The sequence below is a fragment of the Rhipicephalus microplus genome, chromosome X, assembly GCF_043290135.1.
Source record: "Rhipicephalus microplus isolate Deutch F79 chromosome X, USDA_Rmic, whole genome shotgun sequence".
In the NCBI taxonomy this organism is placed as follows: Eukaryota; Metazoa; Arthropoda; class Arachnida; order Ixodida; family Ixodidae; genus Rhipicephalus; species Rhipicephalus microplus.
Window position 1 is genome coordinate 231,217,399 of NC_134710.1, and position 24,024 is coordinate 231,241,422.

The window sequence follows — 24,024 nt, forward strand, 5'->3', positions numbered from 1 at the left end:
CCGCTAACAGCTTCAAGACTGCCAAACTGCATGCCCCTCATTGTCTGTGTGTTTTAAAACGCACACCTTCTTCAATTGTTTCTCTCGCTTGGAACATGTTGCCACCCTGCAAGAATACATAGAATTTTTCCCTTGCACCAATTTCTTGCCGTGTTTTTTTTAAATGCTTTATTGCAGTGGTGCACCCACTAGTTTGGTTTCGTTAATCGACCGTTTCGCTTTTTGTGCCCATAGAACTAGTGACTATCCAGTTTAGAATCTTAGAAAAAAAAAGCTTTAGACAATTTTTTTTTCTTAAAGAGAGTCTTTTGAACACTTAATTTCAGCGATTAAAAAAAGATGTTCATTTTTGGGGCATATTTCTTTAAAAAGAAGCAACCCTCAAAGGGCTAGATAATGGCTTTCAGAATGGTGGTGAGAATTTGGATAAGGCTACATGAGTTGGCATTATGATAGCGTAGCAACAAGCTCAGTAACCAGACCAGTGAAATTGTTCAAGTGGACTAAGAACTGGGATTTAGTCGACAAAAGACAATTGTTACTCTGGCTGATAAAGTTCTTTTTAGGTGCACCACTCTTTGCACAATTTGAATAGCAGAGCTTTGGTATTGCAAAGTGTGTGTATGTTGAGTACGGGAAGTGCTTGCTATCCAACATTAAAGGAAAATAAACTGAAGTCGACGAGCAATTTTCGACCTCTATTGACAAGTCCTGTACTGTGTCATGTACAGTACTCGGTGAATGAAATGTGGTACCTGGAGCATGTGACTGCCTGCGCTATTGCGCCATCAAGTCCTGATGAAAGGGAGCTAATGCTTTGCAGTATATGTTGCAGCATAAGCCGAAGGCAAGGACATTAGTGACGTATAGCGACTGCTTCATGTGAACTGTCATGTGGCTGTGTTTTGCGGTAACACTGGCATAGTGCTGCCAGCCCTCGTTTCTTAACTATGCTCATGTGTCACACATGCAAAGTGACCATACTGCAGCTACTTTTGCTGTAGGAATTAGTTGGGTGCATGGTACAGCTGATACGAATGCATATTTTTTTCATTTTACATTATGTATGTTACATCACATTTCAAATGATTATTCGTTAGGCTAACAAGTCAAAGGTGCTGGGAGCATTAGCTTATTTTTATTGTGTATCTTTTTTCTCGTTTTTTAACATACCTTAGATGATACTTCTCTGCCTGTTCCTCTTCATTTTCCTGAGTACGCAGTGTGGTGCTATTACCCTATATCTGCTGGGACAGCATATGCCACGTTGGCACAACTTTGAAAACATGCATTGAAGCCCTTTCTGAAGTATGTGCTACCAATTCATGTCATGAAAGTAACCATAAAACAGTCACTTCGTGTGGTACAGCATGCATCTGTGTTATAGAAACCAGCAAATGTTTAGAGTATTCTGCTAGTGACATGGTGAAACCCACAACAAACAAATGTGGTCCAAATGCAATCGCTGGAAGATCGCTCACTTTCATAAGCACTGTCCAGAAACGCATCACACACCACCAGCCATGCACTCACTTCTCAATCACTGAGTAGTGTACATAATTTCTGTTATGTGAAAATAATGGATTTGTTTGCTTCTCAATATGAAAGCTGAAGAGAGCGTCTGTCCTTGATGTATGCATTATCACTGAAGCTATAGACCTTCCTGCTGCTAATTACTGTACGTGTCTACTTATAGGATATCCTTGAGCGTGCAATGGTGAATGTGTACACTGGTCGAGATGTCACTGAGCCTGGCACCTACATTCACCAGTTTCCATATCCATGCTACATACAGGACCAGTATGAGCATTCTGTTATCAAATCAAGCTTGCATGCCTGCATTCTTTTATTCTTGACTTAATTTGCCTTTGTATTTCAGGTTCCTGTTTATGATTGAACATGTGATGCCATTATGCATGGCGATTTCATGGGTCTACTCTGTTGCAATGCTAGTTCAAAATGTTGTTTATGAAAAAGAAAAACGACTAAAAGAAGTAAGTAAGCTTGATCTCTAAACCCGCTCTTTTAATTGCACAAAACATTCATGTGTTTGCTGTGCTGATAGTGATGTCGGAGAGTATTCATGCCCACATTATTCTAATGTGTTTGTTCCTCACCCTACAGGTGATGAAGACTATGGGCTTGAACAATGCAGTTCACTGGCTTGCCTGGTTCATCACGAGCTTCATTCAAATGACCATAACAGCAGCTGTCTTGACTGCATTGCTGAAATATGGACGTGTATTGACCTACAGCAACCCCTTGATCTTTTTCTTAGTCCTTGAGATATTCGTGATTGCCAACATTGCCTTTTCGTGAGTGTTTTTCTTGAAAAAAATTTCTTCTAGTTACAGCAAACTCTCGTTAAAATGGACCTGAAGGGATGAGGGACATATGTTTTATTTAACAGGAGTTCTGTTTACTGAGAGATGAACAAGGGCATAGAATACAACCACGAAACTAATTTTGTCAGAAGCACTTGTTTCATTTAAGCAGCAGCTCCATTTAACAGATTTTCGTTTACACAGAGTCTACTATATTTTCCTCTGTATCGTTGGTACCCTATTAGATTGTGCCTAGGTTTTTTCAAAATTAACCCAGAAGCAACTAAATAAAAACGTCATCTTGGATATCAAGTTGGATGGATGCATAGCTAAATGAGAAAATGAAACACATGATAGCTGTGACTTTTTTAGGAGTTTAAATCAATTTAGTTGAAACCAAGATGACAAAAAATGCTATAAAGTGTCTTTTAAGTGCTTTTAGTTGGCACTGAAATCCAAGGGCAGCTTCAGCATACCAGCTTCTCAATAAAACTTGTTGTTGAGCTAGTTGGTTATTTGTCATATTGTAAAATATTTAGCACAACCTTGACCTTCGCAAACACTCACACAAACACTCACACATCCACCCGAGTGTCGTGTGTGTTACTCGGGTGGATGTGTGAGCATTTGCGAGAGTAAGCTTCCCAACTCACACAATATTTTTATCTGTGTTTTATCTGCTTTATCTGTGTCAATGAAATCGAAAGTGATTTTTATGACAAAAGCCATGAGGAGACAGCTGCTTTCTCCACTTACATGGAAAGGCAGCTATCGGCAATTTAACTAGAATAATTAAACAAAAAAAAGCCTTATTGTTATAGCAACTACATGGACACTCCAGGCGCATTTTTGCCACAACTGTCGTCACTGTGAGGTTTCATATAATGTCGGACAGGGATATCAGTGCTTGCACACTTCATGTTTTGTATGCAATTCAAAGTGTGCGAGGGCAGTGAATAATTGTGACTCATAGGAGCAGATGCATTGCTTATTCATGAATAAATAAAATAAGAATTCAAAATAAATATATTTACGCCACTGAAAATACTTTTTTAATAATAATGTGTTTCACAGGCTTGAAAGATGCTTTTACTAAAAATAAAAATATGCAGGCATAGTAGCAACATTCATGTATGGTGTCATAGTTTGTACGAGGGTTATTCAAGGAGTGAGGGCTGTTTGGTAATATTTAAATATTTACACATCAAAATAAAGATTTATTTGCACAGGGTCATCTTTTCATTTTTCAGCAAGCTGCTTAAGTTATTTTGTTTATCTCAGTAGTCATCTGCCCGACAGGCAATAGAGATGATGAGATGACACTGTCCGCGAGAATCCTTGCTCCTGCTATTCGGGAAGTGCAACCTGCGATTCGATTTTTGCTGACAAAAGGGCCATCAGCTTCTCATACTCATGGGGAGTTGTGCCTAGTTTATGGACCTATAGTGATTATTGAAAGGAAGGTCAGAAAATGGGGTCGATACTTCACAAATGGCCACACGATATATGCGACGAAGAGCAGAGTGGCAGGTTCAGCATTTCCACTAATAAAACTGCTCGACATATGGGCTGTGAATTGCATTTAGATCGACAACTGACTGTAGTTTGTTGGATAGGTTTCCTTTTCTTGACCGCTCTACAATTTACGTGATTGTGACTGAAAAGCTTGGAATTCATAAAGTGTGTGCAAGCTGGATACCAAATATGCTTACCGATCAACTCGCATTGCTAAGAATTCCCAGGCGGGGAACTTCTATGCAGAGGGACTAAAGAAACTGATGCAGTGATATGAAAAGTGCTTATAAATTCATGGTGACTGTGTAGGAAATTGAACTAAGGTTTTACTAAGCTAAACCTGCCAATAAAAATGTTTTATAAATAAATATTTATTTTTAGGGTATCAAACGGCCCTTACTTTTTGAACGGCCCTCGTATATACCAGTGCCCACCTGGGGACACCTAAAATCTCAACTCTGCGGGTAATGAATGAGCTAGTACTGAGTGGTTACTCTTCAGAGGTTTAAAAAACATCAATTTTTTTGCTGTCAAAAACTGATTTCACACATGAAATCAGTTTTTACGAGCACAATAAACAAAAACTGCTCTCGCGGCAAAACCGTATGTACCACTGCACAATTGTCCATGTGTGAACAATAGCCAATGCACTGGTCTAAGTAGACCTTGGAATGAAAACCAGAGATCAATGGTGTGGGAGAAAAACGAATATTTGCAGGGGGACAGTGCTTGCTGGGTAAAAATAGTTGAAAAAGTGGTGCATTTTTCAAACATACAAAGCCATAAATGTAAGGTATTGACCAGTTGAGACTTGTTCATGACAATGTGTTTGTAGTTTACTTTCAAAAGGGTAAAATTATTTAGAATTTTTATACACATTTTCTTCCTCTTTTAATTTCTTCTCTTTCACTCCCTGTAATTGCAACAGTTATACAAAATGTTTTGATAGCACTGGTATCTCTGGCAGTGAAAATGAGACAACGGCACTGCTAAATAATGTCATTTTTTAAGTTTGTATCTTGAATATGATACTCTAATACTGGTCTTTCAAGCTACAGTGTGTGTAAGTTTGATAGCTGGTGAGCTCGATACAATTGACCTGACACATTCTTGCTTCTGTTGCTATTGATTAGTACTAACTGTTGCGATTCATGAGATGGCTCCCCAGAAAATAAAAAAAGTATATTATGTTAGTTTTATTTTAACGCTGTACTGGCGAATACTAATGTCTATTTGAAATTTTCGCATGACTCTTTGTGCTCCTGTTATTGAAGACATTTTATGCCTGAAAGTTTGTTTCCTTTCTTTGTAGGTTTCTAGTGAGTGTTTTATACTCCAAGGCCAAGCTTGCAGCAGCCTGTGCAGGCATCATCTATTTTCTTACTTATGTGCCCTACATGTACATAGCTGTTAGAGAAGAAGCAGCTCACAACAATATACCTGCTTGGTTGAAAAGCCTTGCTGTGAGTCTGATGGTCATTCATTTTTCTGGAATGCATGTACTGGAGAACGTCTTTTTACAAATTGCATAGAACTGGGAATGTATTTTACTCTGAAAACAGCTATATAAATGTGACTTTGCCCTCTACCACTAAAGAGCACTCTACATGTAACGAAAGAAACTAAAATCTTTGAAGGCTGGTGCAAATGTAATTACTCAAGCAATTGACTTTTGGGGAGGGGGGGAAATAAATTGTAAAAGTTGTACTTGACATTGCAATAGACGTAACTACTTGCATTATCAGCAACCCCATCTGGTTGCAATAAAGTTCACTCCTTGACATTTAAAATATGCTAATTCATAATGTTCTTGGTTATACCGCTTTATACGAAGAAATATGAGTTCATACTATACTGTTGAATATTATATGAGAGGGTTAACCATTGAAAAATTGTAAGAAAAGCAAAAGAGAATTCTGATTAATAATGAAATTTTTATTGTAGGCTTTAAAAAAACTTTATTTAAAGCACGAATATTGCAGATAATTTGATTTTCTAATTATCTTAAATGAAATATTATTAAATATTATGGAAATTGAGGCTAGCCCGCTGCCTTAGCGCGGGCTTTACCGCCTTTTCTGCCGTTCTCATGTCCCGACATGTCGTCTCCCCTCCTTTGCTGCCTGCCGCGCTGGGGGAGAGGAGTGACGTTTAACCCCCTCACCCGGTAGCGGATGTTGACTGTGGCGCTGCACGCGAAGCCTCCCGAGAGGTTTTCGCACGCTGCGTCGGGAGCGGGCAGACAGATACTCTCCGGGACTGCAAACGGTGAGCCACGCAATCTTTTCCGTCCGTCGATCCTCGTCGCTCAGGGCTTGTCGGACTTCGCTGACGGCGCCTCGCGCCCGAGGCGAACGCTCACCTTTTGTTGCCCCGCTGCGTACGCACGGCCGAAGGGCAGTACGGTGTCGTAGTGCGTGGCCGTGGTCCCGGTACCTCCGTGGATCACCTTTACCGCGGAGACGTGCTCGTGGCACCCTGTGTAGTACTTTTGTGCCCATGGCGTGGATAAGCCTATTTGCTTTCCCGCCGCACCTTCGCAACGAGCTGTACTGCGTTTGGTGTTGCCACAATAAAGTGTTGCGACTTTGAGCAGTATCGTGTGCTCGCCACGGCGACGGTTAAGGCGTGCCCTGCGGCTCGCTAAGACCGGACCCACGCTGGTGGCCGTACTCCTTCGGGATACGTGTACACCACAATATATAAAGTACACTCAAACCTAGTTATAACAAAGTTGCATCTTACATGAAAATAAGTTCATCATATTTGAGAACACAATATCTATTGCAAGACTATTTCTTATTTACTTTGTTATGATCGATATTTCGTTATATCTAGCTTCGTTATATGGAAGTTTGAGTGTATGTCCCTTTCATAGTTTTCAAGTTCTTAAGTTTAAGTGTGCTAAAGTAGTCGTGTAGCTTTTTTTTAATATTTAGATTGTGTGGAGCTGCACTTGCATGAGGCTCATTAAGTAACTAGCAGTTAAAAAAATGGATCTTCTATTTAACAGTGCACAAAGGACACTATCGCGATATTCAAGAACCAACCTTATACTTAAATTTTCACATAAGTGTGCAACCGACCCTTGATGCCTTTCAAGAATCAGCCTTGCTCCTAACAGGAGCTTTTCTCGGCACTCGAGTTCAAAAGGTCATGTCACTGTTGAGGTAGCATCACAGCTACCTTGATGTGTACTTATCTTCAGCTGCGTGGCTGGATACTACTATGGCAGTCTCGCTCTTTGCAGATTTCTTTCCTCGCATTGACGAAAGAACTGAAGGCTCTGTATTAAGCATCATTTGTGAGGATGTCGTGTACTTTATTCAGGGCTCCGCAGAATTCAATGAACTGCTACAGACATTGGATTCGCGTGCAGATACCACTTTTTAAAGTGCGACATGAGCCGGATTCAAATTCTATCTCTGCGCCACAATGATGATGGTGGCATAATTTTGACAGGTCAGGTTCTTTTGTTCACTTCGTCAAACATCTTTAGTTGGGCATCTGCAGCAGCTCTGCAGACGCAGGGTTTTGTTTAAAAATTGCTGGCAGCATGCATCCCAGCTGCGAGCACTCAACTAAATGTTTGGCAGCCTGTGTTCACAGAACTTCCGTGGACGCCTGGCTAAAACTGTGGGGCAAAAGACGCTCACCTCTGAAAAATGTTTTCTTGTTGATGGTTCTGTTTTATGGTAACGGGGTGCCCCCTTATTAGAAAAAATGGAGAATGCCAAGGGCACTCAGAAAATGAAAAGAAGTTAGCAAAATGCACCCTATGCCAAAAAGCATAAAAAGAATTGAATAAGTTTAATGCATGTAAGGTGACAAACTATTTGTGTTGCCCACTATATCTTCTCATAGTAACGAACACGTACACTTGTAGACAACAAAACTACCCCAAGTTGGGACAGCCACTTTATAGCGACTGCCATTATGTGTCAGCTACTAGTTGTTGTGAGGGAAAAACTGAAAATCCAACAACAGCGAGCAATATTTATTTTGCTTCTTACGCAATATACCTTTCAAAAAGACTGGAACATTTACTTCAGGTGTTTAATAAAATGAAACACTAGACACTCTATTTAATAAAACAAGTATGAAAACAGCTATATCCTTGTGTTTAGGAGCTTTACTTATTCAGAAAGGTATTACTTTCATAAGTGAGCCCAAGGTGCAGTATTTGAAACTTTCGCCTTACTTATCTCAAACTTGTACTTTTTTTTTTAACTTTCATGAGTTAACTTTTTGCGAAAGTTAAATTCTGTTTTTGAATACAGGCCTATGATTAGGTACAACATAGTGCAGGGGTTAATCCCAAGTTGGAGTGCCATTAAATGTAGTTTTTATTGGCTCAAGCTAGCTTACATTATAACAGACATGGATTATAGGCAGCAGGCAAAGACCATTACAGACATACAGCAACCTAACTGTGATGGCTATGTAGTTATGTTCCATTTTTGTGGGAACATACTTGCAGAAATGTTCCAAAAGCCAAGTGAGTTCATGATTCTAAAATATTTACTCCGACTCAACTCAACAAAATTAACAAAATTACACAGATGTTTCACCACCTATGCAGGTGGTATCCTCAACATGCACTGACACCAAATAAGCGAAGGTTGCCCAGTTCATTGCTAGACACGTATGTCCCTGTAAATGTCTGGTAGGGGGTGGTGGTTGTTGTTTCTAGCCGACTTGTCACAACGGATGAACCACAATTTCAGGGCTTTTCTTTTCCTCCACCTTTGTTCTTGAGCCAGTGTCCTTGCATTGTGGAAGTCAAAAGTATGCCCTGTTTTCCAGCAGTGTTAAACGAGCTCTATCTTAGAATGTGTGGCATGGGTGGCTTTAGCAATGTTCCCTTCATTTTCTTCAACCCTCATTGATTGTTTCCTGCCTGTTTAACCAATGTAAGTAGCGTCACATTCTTCACACTGTACTTTGTAAATGACCCCGCTTTGATCGTTTGAAGGTATGCAGTCTTCGAGTTTAGCTTGTAGGAGTAATGAGTCCTAAAAATGGTTCCTAGGCTCAGCGGCTGCAAGGCCCTCCAAACTGAGTCTGATATACCTTGAACATAAGAAATAGGCACAATGGGCGCCGTCTTTTCTCGTGGCGCACTCCTCATTCCTTTCCGCATGCACTTCTGGGTGCCATTAATAAACTTCTTGGGATAATGTCGTTCCAGCATACCAACCGTATTTTCCACTTCATGTAGCCGCAACTGCTCATCAGAGCACACTGCTGATCAGAGCACACTGCATCACGTCCCAAGAAAGTCCTCACAACTTGGGACCGTTTGTGTTTGGTCAGAAAATGAGATTGAAAGGACTAAAACTTTCTGGTGTCATATTGCTTCCAGTACATTGTTGTTTTCACCCTGTCACTATCAGCCCAATTTTTATAGAGTCAAGTTGGAGTAAATATTTTTGGATCGGAAACAGACTTCTGCTGTTATGCGAGAAGCCCATATAACTTCTGATGTTGTATGGAAGTTCCCAATGATTCTGCACTTAAGGAAGAGGAAGCACCCAGAAGGCTTTTGCGTAGACAATCAGAGTTGACATGCGCTGAAGCATTGGGAATAATTGCTGGACGGATGCATGGTTTGCGGTGAAAAGTTGATTTGGTCTGCTAGCCTTATCTGCTTTGCTTTTGCTGGGTAGCGCTTTGCACAGATCAAGTATTACAAAGGGTTGCTAATGAGCCAGTAGAAATTGAGGTGCAGGAATGCACTTTTAACCCACAGTTTTGCAGAAAAAATGCTAGTATAGATAATATGTATGTTATGCAGCAAAGCTGTTTCTCTATAAGCTTCATGAATGAGAATATGCATGCATCATTATTCATACAAAAAAAAACATTTGTTCATACTGTTGTAGCAGGCCTGTGCAAGTGGTTTTTCTTCATTCTACGAGGTTTTTGAAAGTAGCAGACTTCGAACATTCACTACTTTTCCTGCACTCAATCATGCTTGGTTAACTTCCATCGGTTAAAAAGCAGGCCTAGTTGAGCATCATTAAACTAGTGTTAGAACCTCCATGGTCACTTGTAGAGAACAGTAATTTGTACAGGCTGTGTTAAATAATGAAAAATTATTCCTTCATAGTAGCTACAAAATGAAACTAAAATTCAAGAAGCTTATTTGGTTTCCTCAGAAACAAAGCTTTGCAAAAAACGTCTGCTTTGGTATTATACCTAGGAGCAACCACGAATGGAAAATCACTTAAGCAGAAGTCCGTGAAGTAAACAAAATTCATAAAAGATTTTCATTTTTGAAAAGTTTTTTTTTTTTTGTCTGCAGCGGATTTCTTTCCAGCAAAACAATGTGCAACTCTCACTGTTTTCTGCCTGCATAAAGAAGTCACATAAAATTGGGCCTACCTAAGCAAGTGTTTAGTTATCTTCTATTAAGTCAACTGGTTGTTGGAATTGCATGTCTAGGCATCTTCATCATGTTGCTTATGAGTAGGTATTTTTTGTATCTTCAACTGAACTCGTAAAAATTTTATTTTTGGCGTTGAATTTGACAGAGGAGAGTCTTTGCCCTTCTTTATTCAGCTAGCATTATTTTGTGATTATTGTTATTTTTTGCAGTCCCTGCTTTCTACTACAGCATTTGGCTTGGGTGCCAAATATTTTGCCTTCTATGAGGAGGTCGGAGTTGGAGTGCAGTGGGCCAACATAGGCATTTCGCCCCTTGAAGATGATACATTTAGCCTGGCCCATGTCGCTCTTATGATGCTAATCGATGCCTTCATCTATTCTTTGCTCGTCTGGTACATTGAGAATGTGCACCCAGGTAAGAGGCTCAGGTTTCACCATCTGAAAAATAAAATTATGAGTGAGTGAGTGAGTTGAACCAGAGGGTGTGAGTGAACTTAAGTGGAGTGAGCAAGTTAGTAAATGGTGTGAACAAGTTCTTCAGGCTACTGTAAAAGTTGTCACATGAATTAAATGCATTTAAGCTACAAGTTTAAATACATTATCTGCACTTTATAAATGTGTTAATTTACAAGGATTTAGTCAACCTGGCAGGTCTGTGTAAATTGACTGTAGTGCAATTTGGGTACTCTCTTGCTGAAAAAGAAGGTATTGGAAGTGTCGATTAACATGTACATCAATATAACTAGAAACAGTCAATTCCGTTTTAATTTGACAGTGCTAAACAGTTTGTTCCGCATAAGTTCTAGTGTCAGTGGCATCAGTGTCTTATGTTGGGAGCGAAAAAAAAAAAAAAAAGCTGCGTTGGCTGTGAGAGAGAATTCAGGTAGATGCAAATAAAAATAAGAGCCAGAGGGGACCTTCACTGTGGCTTTCCTTGGAGCAGAGTTTGTCTCCAGCAAGAATTGAAGGCAGGCTAGTAATTGGGAAGGCGATAGAGTGCATGTGGGCACGTGCATGTGCATGGTTGTGTGTGGATATCATCATGTTTAACTGTTAAGTACAAAGCTAAAGGGTCCCTCGATTTCTTCCGGTTTCTGATCAGGCTTTAAGTAATTATAGGTCCCGATTGCGTTTTGTACTTCTTATGGCATGTGCAGGTTCACATGCCATAGAACACTGTGCGTGTTTGATGCCTGGGTGTGTGTGTTTGTGAATGTGTTGTGTGTTTGCACTCAAATTAATTTTTTGAAAGGTTCGCATTTGGTTGCCTGTTATGCTGTATCTCAGTGTATTTTAATGAATGCTTACATTTGTGATTCGGCCTTAAAAAAAATAAATAGATAAATATAAATACTCTTGTGTAACTCTAAAATACAGGCCAACATATGCTTTGCAACCTGAGAATTGTAAAAAATACTTGTATACTTGCATTGCTCAATTATAATTGCTTCTACATATTGTCTCCTAGGCTCATATGGTCTCCCTAGACCATGGTATTTCCCATTGACCCACAGCTACTGGTTTGGTGGTGGCAGACATGACCTTGAATATGGCTCTTTGCGGTACTTCTGGCGGAAGTTATTGCGGAAGCATGCGGCCCACTTGTCTGTGACTGAAGAAGAGCAAGCTTGCGCAATGGAAGGTCGAACAGGTACTTGTGTTATGAACACTGTCTTTGTCTATGTCAAACCTGTCTTTGACATTGATCAAAGCTCAGAAGTGGCGTGCATTTTTCTTTCCTCTAATGAGATGGCTTCATAGCGGACGAGCCTGTTTTCCTTGAATATTTTGTAAAAAAGCCTCCCACCAAAGCCAGACTTTGTTGTAAACTTAGTAAGCTTATGGCAATTTATTCACTATGGGAACAAATTGCCTTAAGCTTACTAAGCTTATGAGGCACTAACACATGTCTGTGTTTAGTGAAATGTTTATTGACTATTCATTATACTGTTGTCTAACCACTGAAATTTGCTTATGGTTTCAGCTGATGCTGGCTTTTTTGAGCCAGACCCATCAGAGCTACCACTTGGTGTCTGCATTGACAACCTAGTAAAGGTAACATTTAACTTAAGAACTTCAGCTTGAATTTCTGTCATATTCCTTTGTAAGGTCAACAATTGATGCTGATTAAATTGCACATTGATAACCTCAGTCCTGTTAGGTACAATATTCATAGCCTCTAACTTTAAGGTAGTACAGTATAGACGCTCAGATACATGAAACAAGCTGAATATTAAGTTCTTGAATAGTTAAATGTGAAAAATGAATGTCGGCTTCAATTAACTTTTGAGAGTCAAAGCTTGACTGAATAAGGAAAATTAAGCTAACATTATGTAGACTGACTAAAGTTATCCCTATATTCTGTTGCATTGTTTGTCCAGCTTGCGATAATCATTGTTCATTGTGGCTAAAAAAAGATAAAGATGCTTGATAGAACAGAAGTTTGGCCTTTTATGCGAAGTATAGTAAGTGACAGATGTGCCCGTCTGGGAAATTGGCAAGTTTCAGGTTGCAGCTTTGAGGGTATTAACGACCAGCAGAGAATCATTTATCTCGGTCGCCCTTTACACACTATGAAACCATTCTACAAGCAGTGCATGTGAAAAGAAACGCACTCATACATTTTTGCATAATCTGGAGATATGAAGTGCAACACTGTTTCAGTTTTTTTTTTTTTTTTTACAAATGAGGCACTTCATGAAATATTCTAAAAACAGGGCAGCATAGACGGAGAACTTTCACTTTCCTGGAGGAGGCGGGTTGCCCAACTAGCTCCTGCAGATTTCTCTTTCTTTCTCTCATATATATATATATATATATATATATATATTGTGCAAGTCTGGTGGAACAAGTTCTCCAGTGCCTTACGGCAGCTGGGTTGCAACTTAACTTCAAGAAATGTCGTTTTGGCGCGCGCAAACTCGCAATTCTCAGCCACGTCGTTTCAAAAGAAGGAATATCGCCAGACCCTGCCAAACTGCGTGCCGTTGCCGAGTACCCCAAGCTTACTACCCTAAAGGAGCTTTGTAGTTTCGTAGGCTTGTGTTCCTATTTTTGGCGTTTCATTCCCAATTTTGCCTTTATAATTGCCCCTCTGACTCAGCTTCTCTCCAGTAGCGCGGACCTCTCTGGCTGGAATTCCCACTGCGATGATGCATTCACGGCGCTGCGCCGGCTACTCAGGTCTCTGCGAGTTCTCCGCCACTTCGATCCCAATGCACCCACTGAAATTCACACGGATGCAAGCGGTGTCGGCCTCGGTGCCATTCTCGCTCAACGCAAGGATGGCTGCGACGAGTGCGTTGTCGCCTATGCCAGCCGTACCCTAACGAAGGCAGAGTCCAACTATTCCGTCACGGAAAAGGAGTGCTTGGCTATCATTTGGGCTATAGGAAAATTTCGCACTTACCTTTACGGACGCCAGTTTGATGTCACAGATCACCATGCCTTATGCTGGTTAGCGTCCATGAAACATCTTACTGGCCGCCTCGCGCGTTGGGCTTTACGCCTTCAGGAATACGATATCTGTGTTGTTTATCGCTCAGGACGCAGACATTCAGACGTCGATGCACTATCCCGTTCTCCACTGCCTCCTGATCTTGCCTGCTTATCAACTGCCATTTGCGATTCGTCATCGTTGAGCATCACTGACATGCCATCCGAACAGCGCAAGGATCCTTGGATCAATTCTTTGCTCGACGTCCTCTCTCACAGTTCGTCAGAAACGACTTCACGCTCCCTCTCTCGTCAAGCAAGACACTTTGCCGTCCGTGAAGGCTTGTTGTATCGCCGCAATTACGTGACGGACGGCTGTAGGTGGCTCCTTGTCATCCCTCATCATTTGCGTTCGGACATCTGCGCTGCCTTTCACGGTGACCCCCAGTGTGCCCACGCTGGAGTATTTAAGACTTACTCTCGCCTTCGTCTAAGATACTACTGGCGTGGCGTGTATCGGCACGTTCGCCAGTATGTTCGGTCATGCACCACGTGTCAATGCTGCAACACGCCTTCTCACAGCCCTGCCACTGCTGGCCCTTTGCAACCCTTAACCTGCCCAGTGAAACCATTCGACTGCGTCGGAATTGATGTTTATGGTCCTCTACCCAACACTCTTAGAGGCAGCCGGTGGACTATCATCGCCGTCGATCATTTGACGCGCTACACTGAAACATCTGAGCTGCCTGCTACCACTGCAAAAAACGTTGTGTCCTTTCTGGTCCGCAAGCCGCACTGGTCGCAAGCCGCACTGGTTGGTCCGCAAGCTCTGCGCTGACCTGCGTCTACGCCACCGAGCACAGCAGCCTGGCAAGACGTTTACTAGTTACATTGAGGATGTGCTCGACCTCTGCAGGCGTGTTAATCCATCTATGCCTGAAGAAGAGAAAATTCGGCAGATTCTCAAGGGCATTGAGGATGGCGCATTGCAGATGTTGCTAGCGAAAAGCCCGACCTCGGTGGCAATCCTCGTAAGCCTGTGCCAGAGCTTCGATGAATTACGCCGTCAGCGTTCTATCGCCCGACAGAGTGTCTCACCACCGGATTCGATCTCAGCTGTCGCACTCGCAAATGCCAACGTTCGCCAAGGAAGTCTGTCCAACCAGATCAAAGACTTCAACAGGGAGGAAGTCGCCCGACAGCTCTCCCTGCTGCCGCATAGCGACGTGCCCACCGCAAGTCTGCCTTCGACACTGCAGCAGGCCATACGCACTGAAATTTGCAATGTCCTCCCTACAGTGCAGGCCCCATACGCATGCACTTCAGCAGTGTCTAATCTCTCAGCTGTCAGCTACGCACCACCTGCGCCATCTTCACTTCTCAGCTACGCAGCTGTGGTTGCGCGGCCCCCACCGCATACAGTATCCTTATCGGCTCCACCTCCTTCGGCAACGCCTCCAGTTTACAGGCCCTCACTTCGCTTTTTCCGTCCATCTAATGAGTGGCGCACCCATGACAACCGTCCTATCTGCTTCGCGTGTGGCATCGCTGGCCACATTGCACGCTACTGCCGCCGCCGTCCCACACCTGCGTATGCCTCCTTTGGAACTCGTACCTATGCGTCGCAGCGGGCCACCACGTCATCATACGAACAGAGGCACTCTGACTTGGATCGTCGCCCATCAACTTCTCGTTTCCCATCTCCTTGTCGCCGATCGCCATCTCCTATGCGTCGTAGACCACCTCCTGAGGAAGGAAACTAATCAGTGCAGTTCCAGGGGCAAGAACTGCAACTTCTGCGCAATTATCAAGGCCTCCATTTTCGCCGCAAAATGTTGTTGATGTCAATGTTGAGGGAGTCGCCACACAAGCGTTAATTGATACTGGGGCCGCCGTTTCTGTGATGAACGCAAAATTTTGTCGCAAACTGAAGAAAGTGACCACATCTCTCTGTGGCATCGTGCTGTCCACGGCTAGCGCGCAACGCATTCATCCCTCGGCTGTGTGTACGGCGCGCGTCGTCATCCAAGACGTTTTGTACATCGTCCAATTTTTCGTACTACCATCTTGCTCTCATGACCTTATCCTGGGTTGGGATTTTTTATCACGTCATGAAGCTATCCTCGATTGTTGCCGTGCGGAAGTTTCCCTAGTACAAATTTGTAAATTTCCATCGCCCGACCATTCACCTCTGCTCTGCAAGCTCATCGCTGACGACGACATCACCTTGCCTCCGGAAGCTTCAGTCCCTATTAGTCTTTCATGTGTGGCGCAACCTGACGCCACGGTGGTGTTTACGCCATCTCTTGTTTTTACTGAACGCAAGGGCATCATGCTCCCATTTGCCGTTCTTACAATTACGTCTGGTTTAACCATAATGCTGGTTACCAACCACCGCAACTACTTCATTGGCTTACTCCGTGGTGAAACCTTAGGATACGTACAACCTGTAGACCCTATCGGTGATATTATTCTTCCCGATGAAACACCATGTCAATTGCCGCAATCACTCATGCGTTTGAGCCATCAAGCTCGCCAGCCTTCGACAATGCTATTTACGCAGACCTTCCTCCCTCGCATCGCAGCCAACTTGTTGCTCTCCTTAACAAGTTTCGCTCTTCTTTCGACTTTCAGAAACCTGCTTTGGGCCGCACCACGACTGTCACTCATACTATTGACACCGGCTCCCATTCGCCTCTGCGACAGCGTCCTTGCCGCATTTCTGCCGAAGAGCGCCGCGTCATTACGGAGCAAGTAGATGACATGCTTAAGCATGGAGCCATACAGCCTTCTCAGAGCGCTTGGTCGTTACCCGTGGTTCTGGTAAAGAAAAAAGATGGCACCATTCGGTTTTGCGTGGACTATTGCCACCTAAACAAGATTACAAAGAAAGATAACTACCCGCTACCACGAATAGACGATGCTCTTGACTGTTTACAATGCGCCGAATACTTGACATCCTTGGATCTGTGTTCTGGGTATTGGCAGGTGCCAATGGCTGAATGTGATCGCCCTAAAACAGCCTTTGTAAGGCCTGGTTTTGGGACGTTAAACCCCACAAATCAATCAATTAGCCTTTGTAAGGCCGGATGGCCTATATGAGTTCAAAGTCATGCCATTTGGGCTCTGTAACGCGCCTGCGACATTTGAGCGCATGATAGATATCATATTGCGTGCCCACAAGTGGAAAACTTGCTTGTGTTACCTAGATGACATCGTAGTCTTTTCAGCTGATTTCCCGACACATCTTCGTCGTCTCTACGAGATTCTGACGTGTCTAACTTCTGCAGGCCTACAACTTAACACCAAGAAGTGCCACTTCGCAGCCCGAAAACTAACCATCTTGGGACACGTCATCACAAGAGACGGTGTTCTTCCGGATCCCGATAAGCTTCGAGCTGTCACTGACTTCCCAATGCCCATATCACTGAAAGCCCTAAGAAGTTTTGTTGGTCTTTGCTCTTATTTTCGTCGCTTCGTGCGCAACTTCGCGTCCATCATCGCAGCTCTGACTAGTCTGCTTTCCAACAGCAAAGGTATATCTGCATGGTCACCTGCATGTGACGACGCATTTCGCCAGCTGACTTCACCACCTATTCTTCGCCACTACGACCCCACTGCTGCCACAGAAATTCACACTGATGCAAGTGGCGTTGGTCTTGGCACAGTTTTGGCACAACGGAAAGGCACCCAAACCGAATACGTAGTCGCTTATGCAAGTCGCACTCTCAAGAAGGCTGAATTGAATTACTCCGTGACAGAGAAGGAGTGTTTGGCCATAATCTGGGCGCTTACGAAGTTTTGCCCGTACCTTTACGGCCGTCCTTTCGACGGGGTCACAGACCACCACGCTCTATGTTGGCTGTCCACCTTGAAAGACCCGTCCAGATGTCTGGGGCGTTGGGCACTTTGATTGCAGGAATACGACATCTGTGTCGTATATCGTTCCGGTCGCAAGCATGCGGACGCCGATGCACTTTCCCGATCGCCATTAACACCAGATGTGGCTTCTCTGTCACCCCTTTTTACCACCTTGTCACCACTCGACACCACTGACATGCTTTCGGAGCAGCGTAAAGACCAATACCTTGTTTTGTTAGTCGACTACCTTACCGATCCATCTCCTGTCCCTTCCACGAGAGCGCTATGCCGGCAAGCAGCCCACTTTTCCTTACGAGACAACATTCTGTACCGCCGCAACTACATGCCTGGTTGTCGGAAGTGGCTCCTTGCTGTCCCAACTCATATGCGCTCTGACATCTGCATGAATTTCCATGCAGATCCCCAAAGTGCTCACGCAGGTGTCCTGAAAACCTACGAAAGGCTGCGCCAACGATATTACTGGCGAAGAATGCATCGCTTTGTGCAGAAATACGTTCAGTCTTGCACCACTTGCCAACAAAACAATACACCTCCGCGGCACCTTACTGGCATGTTACAGCTGCTCCCGTGCCCGGCTCGCCCATTCAACCGTTTGGGTATTGACCTCTATGGCCCCCTCCCATATAGTAGCTCTGGAAACCGGTGGATTATTGTCGGCGTCGATCATCTGACACGCTACGCTCAGACTGCAACTCTACCGGCAGCGACCGCCCACGAAGTTGCACTCTTCATTCTCCGCAGCTTCATTCTACGCCATGGTGCTCCGCGGGAATCACTCAGGGATAGGGGTCGAGTGTTCCTGTCGGAGGTCATCCAAGCTATCCTCGCTGGATGCAACATCATCCACCGGAAATCTACCGCATACCATCCACAGACAAATGGTCTCACTGAGCGGTTCAACCGCACACTTGGCGACATGCTGAGGATGTACACCTCCTCTGACCACACTAACTGGGACGCTGTATTGCCTTTTGTTACCTTCGCTTATAACACCGCGACACAAGCGACTACCGGTTTTTCCCCGTTCTTTCTAATGTACGGCCGCGAATCTTCCCACCCACTCGACCCTATACTCCCGTACCGCTCTGATGCATCTGAGTGCTCCCCGCTTTCGGAAGTAGCCAGATACGCTGAAGGCTGCCGTCAGTTGGCTCGGTCTCTGACAAGTGAGGCTCAAGGTCTACAAAAGACTCGACACGACGACGCTCATCACATAGCTCCTACGTTTCGTGCTGGCTCCCTTGTGTGGCTTTGGGTGCCCCCGCACGTTCCTGGCCTGTCTTCTAAACTTTTGGCCCGGTGCCATGGTCCGTACCGTGTCATTGGCGCAATCTCCCCGGTGAATTACATCATCAAGTCACTAACACAATCACCAGATTTGCGCCGTCGAGGACGCGAGACCGTACACGCCGACCGTCCCAAGCCCTACGACGACCCCCTCATTGTGCCTACTCCATGAGTCGCCAGGATGGCTACCCTTCACCCCGGGGGTATTGTAGTGGAGCATACGTACCAACGTGTATGCGCCTTCGGAAGATAACGAAAAGCCCCGTGCTCTGCTTGCGCAAGAGCTTGTGCCGCTTTTGCCAGACTTGCCGTACGCCCATTTTTCGTCGCGACCTTGTTGCGACTTCTCTGCTCAAATAAACGTCGGCACAGTAGTAAAAGTTCTTGTGAGCTTCAATTGCTCTTGCTGAAAATATATTCTTTTTTTCATTGAGTAAAGGATAACTTAATTTGACTTTGAGACCATAGAGAGCAATCTCAGTGATGACCCTAAACAAGCGGCAGCATCCTTTTTCTCACCAACAGAGATTTCTTGCCAGATAGTTCTAGCTTTCTCAGTGACTTCTGCTTCCTTCATGATCGAGACCGCTTGCGAGATAAGTGGCAGGTCATTGTGTATAATACTAATGCTTGTTCCTTGCCACATGGTGACAACCAAAACATCAAATCGGGTGCTGACACGAGACACTCGCAGCACAAAATGGGGAACTTCATGGCTGCGTAGAGTGCATAACACGATGGGCTGGTGGGTTCGCATGGTGTTCTCTCCTGCTTTAACGGTGAAGAGGAGAGCACTGTTTAAGTGCACCTTTGCCCTCCAGCTACTGCCACGCCCCGCCGCGGTGGTCTAGTGGCTAAGGTACTCGGCTGCTGACCCGCTGGTCGCGGGTTCGATTCCCGGCTGCGGCGGCTGCATTTCCGATGGAGGCGGAAATGTTGTAGGCCCGTGTGCTCAGATTTGGGCGCACGTTAAAGAACCCCAGGTGGTCGAAATTTCCGGAGCCCTCCACTACGGCGTCTCTCATAATCATATGGTGGTTTTGGGACGTTAAACCCCACAAATCAATCAATCCAGCTACTGCCACATAAAGGACTATGCCTCCTTGGCAGCCACTCTCCTTAATGCCTTGCGTGATTTTAAAAATGTGTTTGGGAGAACAGCATGAATTAGCTACGATTTTATAGCTGGCACCAGAAGTAGCTCCAACTTAATTATTGTCTCATTCTTTCTTTGTAGCAGCTGCAAAACTTTGTTATAATAATGAAATAGAATGTTAACATATTTTTTTATGTTGTGGTTATAGTTGAAAGTACATGATGTTTTATACACATGGAATTATTAAATGTGAAACACTTTCTTGTATCGAGAATTCGATTAAATTTAAGTTGGTTATAAGAGGCTTAACTGTGTTTAATTATTTTGATTTTTCCAGATTTACAAAGATGGCAAGAAACTTGCTGTAAACAAGCTCAGCCTAAATTTGTATGAAGGACAGATAACTTCCTTTCTGGGACATAATGGAGCTGGAAAAACTACTACAATGTAGGTACTCCTGCAATATGCACTTTGGCTGACGTATCAAAGAGTTGCACTTGTCATTTTTGTTATGAAAGTTGAGTGTGACTGGAATGGTTTACATTGTAAATTATGTATTTACACTCAAAAAACCTCGATATATCAAACACGGATATAACAAATATTTGTTATAACGAAGCAAGTGAAAAATAGCTCTGTCATAAGTACAGTGTTACGAGTGTGTGTGTATAATGAGTTTTTGGATATAGCCCCTTGAGGTGCAGTGTCCACATATGTAGACGCAACTTGTTTTTGCCAGTTCCTTGGACTAGTGGGAAAGAGAGGGCAAGATACATTACACATAGAATCAATTGAACCTTCTGCATAACCATGCGTCTTGACTTAACCGCAATGTGCTATGTATGAGGGCAGCCAATAACATTAGTGAGAGCACTACAATGTTCGACGGGTCTCTTGACAGGCTGTGTTCCAGGACCATCTTCATAAGTATTATTTTTCTTGGCTCAAAATGAACACATATAAAACCTAACTGCATCTGCATTTTGAGCCCAAGAATTTCTTCTTTTTGTGCAAAAATCACATCACTGGCTACAGCATAATTCAATATTTAAATTTATGCTAAATAAGAATAATTCATTTATTCACATTGTCATACTCTACCTTTGTGTATTATTATCTCGATGAGTGGTATACAAAATAGAGTACTAGAGAGTACTTACAAGGAAAACTTTGAACCATGTGTTGTCAGTGCACTACCACTCTTTTTATGCTGTGAATTCAGTTGGCTCATATTGCCCCTATAGCAAAGCAATGCAATGGTTGGATTAGACTTTAAAAATGTTTTTCTCTGCTAAAACAAAAATCACTTCAAATAAACTTTCTGTGAACTAAGTCGCTGTGATTCTCAATCCTATGCGCTTTTCTCTTAATTTTTTCTTAGACACACCTTAGGGTGCTACAGACGTCTCAACTTAGACCAGAGTAATGTTCTTGCCAAGTTCAAGATTTTATTTGGAGTCTATGCGTCACACACCAGCAAAACAAAAATATTTATGAATAGTATGTTTTATGGAGAGTTTGACAGAAGTAATTTATGCATTCTATCGATTGTCATGTTTTGTAGAATAATTCTCGAAAACACTACAATTTCTTTAGTTTTGTGTATACTGTTAAGAGTGAAAATTTTGAAGCTATAATGAAGAACTGTGTTACAATACAAGCATGTTGCTCTAAAAACGTAAAAAAGCAAGTATTGAAAGAATGCACGAAACGGTCAATTTATAGGGAATTTTTTTCGTTCCTGGTTTTCCACCATTTTGTGTATTTCAAAGGGTTTTCACAGCGCAGAAATTTTTTGCCATTTAATATATCTTATAAAAATGCTTTAGAACTAATGTCTATATGTGTGTAATTTTCTTAAACTATTTGCCAGAAATCGATCTTTGGTGAGGGTTGGGATATTTAGCATGAAATTACCCTATAAGGAGGTTTGGGTGTGTATGATAATTGTTGGGTAATAGCTCCTTTGCATAATACTATGAATATTAGCTTATAGGTTACATTTTCTTTTTTAAGGAAAAATAATTGCTGTAAAGAATGCTTTCATTTTACAAATGCAGCTTTATGCATTCTTTATCATATATAAAAGTTACGTTCATTCATAAAATAAATATACAATCATGATTTATTATGTATTTCATGGGACTTTACTTTTTCAAACTACTGTTCACTCTCAAAAAAGACAAATTTAAGTCTCTATTTTGTGAGTTGATTTATTTTTGCAATACAATAAAGGCTTATCAGTTGCTATGTTTTCTTTTCGTCAGGTCCATTCTTACAGGGCTTTTCCCCCCAACTTCTGGATATGCAACAATATATGGACACGACATTCGCACAGAAATGGATGTGATTCGACAGAGTATGGGCATGTGTCCACAACACAATGTGTTGTTTGACGAGTAAGTGGAACTGGTGCTAGCATTAAGTTATATCGTGCTGGTATTGTTTGATTAATTCTACCTTATTAGTATGTTATAACAGAGGTTAAAATGTTAACATTCAGTTCGTTTTTTAAGTATACATAAGATTAATACCTTACATTTTGGTTTATATAGTTTGTAGACTTGATAGCATAGAGAGAAACAAACAGCTACAAGTAAACACACAACGTATGCCATATTCTCGAAGTTTGCTAACATGAACTGGCAAGTTTGTTCAGCACTGAGAAATCAGCACAGTACCCTGCCTGTTTACCCCTTTTTTAAATTGTTGTGGTATTTTGTTAATCTGTGCAGCAACGATTGCCGTACATTTAATGAAAGCATTTACAGAATAAATTTGCTAAATTATTAACCTTGACAGCAGCTGGAAGGGTACACCATTTTGAATTATAAACTCCTACTCTTGTGGCTTATTTGTTGTCTTTGCCACATTAAGTCATATGACAAAGATACCTGTAACACTTCACTTCTTTTTGTGGCTTTTGTCTAGGGTTTTGTGAATAGTAAATTTCAAAACTTAATGTCATAACGATGACACTGAATCAAATGCTATTTGAATAGTATTTGATTTGTATTTGATTCATATTCAATGTATTTGATTCAATAGTATAGTATATTATTTCTATTTGAAGACAACACATTTCAAAGGATAAGGTGACAATTTCGAAAAGAGCTCAAGAATCCCACTACATTTTATTTGAAACTAATATTCACAAGCTTTAGCAAAAAATCTTATGATTACTTTCAACTGACAAAAAATACTACAATTATCTAAACTGGGCAGCAACTAAAGCCTTTAAAATATTCTCTAACTGCAGGGATAAACATAGCAGTGCCTATATTATTCAAAGTGGTACTTTGTCAACAGCTTTTAAATAATATAGATAAATAAATTAGGGGTGTGCCAATATTCAAAATTTTAGATATTTTACAATAGTGTTTGCTATTCAAACGATCCGAACTTTCCAAAGATAGATATGGTCAACATCCGATCGACAATGATGCTTTCAGATTTTTTAGTATGCGTCACACCGTTATATTATTGTATTGCGGCAAAGCTGCTTTTTAGTTTGTGCTACGGTCACAAATGTATTAAAAAAAAAAAACGCTGGTTCCATTACAGAGGTGACAAATGCAGCAGAGATAAGGGCTCAATTAAGGCCATTTTAGACCTGAAATTCAGGCAGAAAGTCTAAAAAAAATCGGATGTCGAAGATTTTTAGCGCGCAAAATTTCAGATGTTCTTATATAACTATGTCTATGAGGCAGATTTGGAACTCCAGACCTGAATGGAGCGCAGCCTTGTCTGCCACATCAGTTGGTCTTCTGCAGAAGTTGAAAGAGGAGGAGAAGCATCTGAGAAAACAGCACCTTTACCTTTAACATGTACAGCGCTGTCGACAATGCTTTAATTAGTGGCACCAAATAATGTGCATAAGTCCAATTTGGCCTCTGCATTGTTTTATTCTTGATAAGACAACTATGAAACACCACCGCACCAGTGCTTTATCAGCCTAGCCAAAAGGAACACTTTAATATGGGTATCTCATTAGATTATGCGTGGGAATCCTCTCCAACTTTTTTTTTGCAATTTCTCTTCGATGTATTTGAAAAATATTCTTGAAATACTTGAGAAATATTTCAAAAATATACA

At 42.2% G+C, this 24,024-nt stretch overlaps 1 protein-coding gene across 2 annotated transcripts in view; it reads left to right on the top strand.

Moving 5' to 3' along the window:
• Positions 1–24,024, top strand: part of LOC119187840 (ATP-binding cassette sub-family A member 2) — a 255,259-nt gene that overhangs the window by 83,945 nt on the left and 147,290 nt on the right. For both annotated transcript variants that reach the window (XM_037435928.2, XM_075878770.1), the window contains 9 exons: positions 1,697–1,800; positions 1,880–1,994; positions 2,125–2,315; positions 5,152–5,302; positions 10,440–10,644; positions 11,698–11,880; positions 12,214–12,284; positions 20,267–20,376; positions 22,197–22,328. In XM_037435928.2, coding sequence (XP_037291825.2) covers positions 1,697–1,800; positions 1,880–1,994; positions 2,125–2,315; positions 5,152–5,302; positions 10,440–10,644; positions 11,698–11,880; positions 12,214–12,284; positions 20,267–20,376; positions 22,197–22,328 — 1,262 coding nt within the window. The remainder of the gene's footprint in view (positions 1–1,696; positions 1,801–1,879; positions 1,995–2,124; positions 2,316–5,151; positions 5,303–10,439; positions 10,645–11,697; positions 11,881–12,213; positions 12,285–20,266; positions 20,377–22,196; positions 22,329–24,024) is intronic.